This window comes from Merops nubicus, unplaced genomic scaffold (genome assembly GCF_000691845.1).
Source record: "Merops nubicus isolate BGI_N331 unplaced genomic scaffold, ASM69184v1 scaffold34193, whole genome shotgun sequence".
In the NCBI taxonomy this organism is placed as follows: Eukaryota; Metazoa; Chordata; class Aves; order Coraciiformes; family Meropidae; genus Merops; species Merops nubicus.
In genome coordinates, this window is record NW_008598813.1 from 6,010 (window position 1) to 11,139 (window position 5,130).

Below are 5,130 nucleotides of genomic sequence, written 5' to 3' on the forward strand. Positions count from 1 at the left end.
AGTGTGTGGGGAGTGAGTGTGGGGTCTTAGTGTTGTTGGGGGGTGGGGAATGGGCCTGCATCGGCCCCACAAAAATACCAGCCCCTGATGATGCCCTTCCCTTCCCCAGGCTGGCACAGGAGTCACCCACTTCACGGCATTCAATCCTGCAGGAGTGGGTAGAGAAGTGTGGCAGGACCTTCTGCAGGACGGCAGGCTGGACTCCCCCGCTGGTCAGTCGCTCCGTCCTCTGTGGGATGGGTGGAGGGGAGCAGGGGGAACAAGTGGCCGTGCTTGTCCTGGGGCACAGGGCACTTAAGCAAGGGTGGATTTCCCTTTCTCTGGTCACCTCAGTGCCGTCGCAAAAAGCTCTGTTGCTCTGATGCTATGGCTTATTCTCGGCTTTAGGCTGTATCCAAAATTCCCATTGCTCCTCACGCTGTCCTTGGTCTGGTTCTCCAAAGACTGTTTGCAGCACTTTGGGGCTGTTCTAAGCTGTATTACTTGGATGTACTATTATCTTGTTAGTCTGTAGAGTTACGTAATGAGTTGGGATTTCTGTTGAGCAGCCAGGGTGATGCCCAGCCACCTTCCCTAAGTTCTCATTGCCAGGTCTGTGAGCAGGGCTCTGTCAGATTTGTTCTAGGGGGTTTGTTCTAGTTCAGTGTTTCTTGGGATTTGGTGCTGCCATCACTTGCTGTTCTCTTGTTACTCTATTTTTTCCTGAAAGTTTCTGGTATTTCCTTGATACTTCTGCATCGTCCTCAGTTGTCTGTTCACTCCCTTGGCAGAATCCTTGAAGCAGAGTGACATCTCCTAGCACTTGCTGCTAACTTCTTATTGTGATGAAAGGCGACCATTTGCCTAATGTCTCTGCCAGCTTTTGAACAAGGATCATGCTGACAAATGACAGATGCTGACACTGGGCCTTTGCTTGAATTGTGTAAATAAAGTGTTTACTTAAATGTTTCTGGGAAACTGAGTTTCCTGCATAGGTGCACTCAGATGTCCCCAAGCTATTGGGAAGTGTTTTTTCCTTTGTGCATGCCAGGCATTATCGTAGTCAGAATCTGTGCTTCTGTTAAAATTGTTGCTTTAATGAGTTTACCTGGTACAGATCTCAGCCACCTCAGGGCTTTGCTTAACTATGGGCACGGTTCAACTACCTTGCAGAAGGCTGGAAACTATGACTGTCACTAGAAAGTCACAGTGTCTCTCTGTCAGTGTCAGAGTGCAGCGCAGTTACAAAGTAATGGGATGCTCTGTCCCTTCCACCCGTGCCTGATGGCTTTTCCTGCCTGATTTATCCCTCTCCTTTGATGACTTACTTTTTTAACACCTCCGCCCATGGCAAGTATTTTTTCCTGCTCACAAAAAGCACTTACTCATGTGTGATAATGTCGTCCCTTAGAACCTGGGGATGTACCCTTCAGGCTGCAAAGGAGCTGATCCATGCCTGAATAGTCTTGTCCGCCTTGGGGTGCATCAGTCACCCCCTAACAAAGGGCTTCCTTGGTCACTTATAAATGTTTTCTTTTTTCCCCCGGCAGGTAAAAGCAGCCCGACAGAGAAAGGGGAGGTGACAGCGGCAGCAGTGTGTGCCAGCTGCAGGGTGCCAGCCCGGGGGCACAGGACACTGGAGCTGGCCCTGGCTTGGGATATGCCCCAAGTTCACTTTGGCTCCAAGGAGAAGCTGCACCTCAGGTGGGTGGGTTATCTTCAGTGCAGTTTGCTCATGTCCCTGAAGTCTCCTTCTCCTTGTTTCTGGGCTCAAGTACCACTGGGGGAGCCGTGTGCCACCTACTCCTTGAGACCGTGACCATGCCAGCTCACCGAGGGGACCCTCTCCCCAGCCCCTGCTCCTCAGTGCTCCTGCACTAGCAGTCATGTTATTCTCGTGTTCACTATAGTCTCCCATGGCTGGATGGGCTTCCTAGCCAGAGCCCACAGTGTACTTACCAAACCCCTCCTTGGCAGGCGGTACACCCGTTTTTTTGGCAGTGGAGGCGATGCTGCTCCTGCCCTGTCACATCACGCCCTGTTGCACTACGAGGAGTGGGAGAGGAAGATCGAAATGTGGCAGAAGCCTGTTCTGGAGAACAGGTAGTGTAGATACGTGGCCTCTGGTGGCCTCCTGGGGCTGGTCAGAGCAGAAGCATCACCACCTTGGCTGCTGTGGTTGAGTTTCCCTCTTGCTCGCAGGCAGCTGCCTTCCTGGTACAAGTCGGCCCTCTTCAATGAGCTCTACTTCATGACAGATGGGGGGACCGTCTGGGTGGAGCTGCCCTCAGGCTGCCGTGCTGAGGACCTGCAGGGGCCAGCTGGTGCTGGCCTCTCCCACCTCCTCCCTGTCCTGCAGGAGTATGGAAGGTTTGCTTATTTGGAAGGTAACTTGCAGGGACGTGATGGATAGTCCAAATTCAACCCCTCCCCATTGCTGTTCCTAGGTGGTTTTAACCTGCCGTTGGGAAGCTTTTCACACCGTGATGAGCAAGGAGCAATGCTGTTCCCAGCAAAACCCCTTGCTGGACCAAGCCCTGTATGATATATTACAAGATCTTCTCCAGACCCCCGGGGTGCTACATGTAGAGAATAAAACCCACTTCTGGTGGGAGGCGGAAGAGCCCACCCTCCTGGGCCATGTGGGAAGGAGGACCTGCTCTTTGTTCTCTTCCCTGTGGTGGGTCTCCCATCCCTCACTCTCTCCCTGGCCCTTCCAGGTCAGGAGTACCGGATGTACAACACCTATGATGTCCACTTCTACGCCTCCTTTGCTCTCGTCATGCTGTGGCCCAAGCTGCAGATCAGCCTGCAGTATGACATTGGTGAGTGACCCAGCAGCCCTGGCTGGATGCCTGCTGGTATCTTTACTGAAGACGCACAAGACTGAGCACAGCACCTGCCACAGAAATCTGTGCTGTGGAGCCAGCATCCCCCTTCAGCTCCGCTGCTGGGCGCAGCACGTGCAAACCCCCAACACGGCTGCCCCTCGGCATCTCTGCCCAGCACTGGGATGCCCTCTTGGTGCACTGGGGGTGTACAGCTGGCCCTTCACACCCTGTGGGAGTCCCTGGTCTTACCATCTCTCTCCATGCCCCTTGCAAAGGACAAGCATAGAGCTGTTTGCAGACCCTGATGCTTTGGGTGGGCTTGCAGGCTGGTTGGTGGTGGCCTGAGTTGCAGGCAGGATGAGTCCACTGGGATTCCATCCCACTGCTGGGTGTTCCCACCACCTTCCTTAACAAGGTGGTGACTGTTGCATGTCTTAGGCTGACGGGGAGCCTGTAAGCAGTCTGGTGTCCCTCAGCTCTTTGCAAAGGGCTGTGATCTTGCAGCCAGAGCACCAAAGGGCAGCCTTTGTGTGCTGCTGGTGGCTGTGCCTGTTCTTGGAGCTTGCTGCTGCAGTGCCCACTGCCTTTGTCATGTCCCTTGCTCTGTGTCTTCTCCAGCTGTCACAGTGGTGAACGAGGATGTCCAGCCCCGGCAGTACTTGATGAGTGGTCAGACAGCCCAGGTGAAGCTGAAGAATGTGGTGCCACATGATATTGGGGATCCAGGTGAGGGGTCTGGCTGGGCCTCCTGTGAGGCAGAGCAGGTGCAGGATTCTCATGCAGCTTTCTCAGGGTGGTTAGCTTCCAGGCTGTGGGAAAGAGGTATGGAGCCTGGAACACACTGTTTACTTTCTGGGAATGAAGAGCTTGGGTGGTTTGGGGTGGTGATGAAGGCCACGCTGCATGGAGCTTGTACAAGGGAGATATGGAGGGAAGCTGACTAGTAGTGGGAAGCTCTCTTGCTAGAGATGGGTGCAGCCTGTTGCTTTAGTGCTGCTTGATCACAGCACCCTTGGGACTTTGCTCCTGGGTAGGAGAAGGGACATGCGTCGCTTGCAGTCGTGCTGCAGCTGCTCTGTCCTTTCGTAGGTGACGAGCCGTGGCAGCGTGTCAATGCCTACCTGATGCACGACACGGCCGACTGGAAGGACCTCAACCTGAAGTTTGTGCTGCAGGTCTACCGTGACTACTACCTGACACATGACTGTCAGTACTTGCGGGACATGTGGCCAGTCTGCCAGGTACTGGGAGGAGACCAGACCGTGGGGGAAGCCCCTTGCCCACTTCCCCTGGGAGCTGTGCAACATCCTGAGAGGCTGGATGTTGCGAAGTAGAACATGAGGGGCTGCCAGGATGCAGGGGCTGTGTGAGCATCTGCTGCCTCTTCCACAGGTCGTGATGGAGTCGGAGCTGAAGTTTGACACAGACAACGATGGGCTCATTGAAAACGGTGGCTTTGCTGACCAGACATATGACGCGTGGGTTGTACATGGAGCCAGGTGAGCAAGAGAGGCACATGAGAGTTGGAGATGGGGGTTGTGGGGTGGGGAGGTAGCTCAGAGCTGGGACCGTGGTCCCCATCTGTTGTGGGAGCTCTGTGCAGTCTGTGGGGCACCTGATATCACTGACATGTCTCTCCTTCGGCTCTGGCAGCGCCTACTGTGGGGGGCTGTGGCTGGCAGCTGTCTGCATGATGTGCAAGATGGCTGAGGTGCTTGGGGACGCCAAGGCCCACCAGAAATACACGGACATCCTGACCAAGGGCAAGGAGGCATTTGAGAGGATGCTCTGGAATGGTGGGTGCTTGCCAACGGGGACCTGCACTCGCTCAGCTGGCCACATGTCCCTTGGGAAGAGGGTGGCTCCTCCTCTGGTGATGGAGGCTTGCAGGGCTGGGGGAAGGAGGGGACATGCCACCCCTCCAAACACAGGGGAAGGAGGAGATACCAGGGAGGGAACAGAAAGGATGCAATGGTGTGGGCAGGGAAGGAGAAGAGAGCCATCTGGAAAAGCCGTGGTGCTCCTGCTGCTCAGGGAGGTGTGTAGGGGCAGCACATGTGAGCCAGGTATGAGCCTATTGATCCTTAAAGTGCTCCTGGCCTCTTCCAGGAAAATACTACAACTACGACAGCAGCAGGAGCGACACTTCCAGCAGCATCATGTCAGACCAGTGCGCCGGGCAGTGGTTTCTCGGGGCTTGTGGCCTGGATCAAGAGGCATTTGAGGTAGGAGAAGAGGCAGCCTGGTGTGATCGTGGGGCAGGCAGGACCTGCAGCAGGGCTGGCATGTGGCATGGGTCACACATGAGGGGCTGGGGGGG

General features: G+C 55.0%; 1 protein-coding gene across 1 annotated transcript in view; it reads left to right on the forward strand.

The window, feature by feature from the left end:
• The window catches only part of GBA2 (glucosidase, beta (bile acid) 2), a gene marked incomplete at both ends in the record, with an annotated part of 8,015 nt that extends 2,980 nt beyond the window's left edge, over positions 1 to 5,035 (forward strand). Inside the window, 10 exons of the mRNA XM_008937189.1 lie at positions 110 to 212; positions 1,530 to 1,683; positions 1,957 to 2,082; positions 2,182 to 2,366; positions 2,700 to 2,804; positions 3,429 to 3,536; positions 3,900 to 4,051; positions 4,203 to 4,309; positions 4,464 to 4,606; positions 4,920 to 5,035. Of these exons, the coding sequence (XP_008935437.1) occupies positions 110 to 212; positions 1,530 to 1,683; positions 1,957 to 2,082; positions 2,182 to 2,366; positions 2,700 to 2,804; positions 3,429 to 3,536; positions 3,900 to 4,051; positions 4,203 to 4,309; positions 4,464 to 4,606; positions 4,920 to 5,035 (1,299 nt within the window). The remainder of the gene's footprint in view (positions 1 to 109; positions 213 to 1,529; positions 1,684 to 1,956; positions 2,083 to 2,181; positions 2,367 to 2,699; positions 2,805 to 3,428; positions 3,537 to 3,899; positions 4,052 to 4,202; positions 4,310 to 4,463; positions 4,607 to 4,919) is intronic.
• Positions 5,036 to 5,130: the final 95 nt, after the last annotated feature.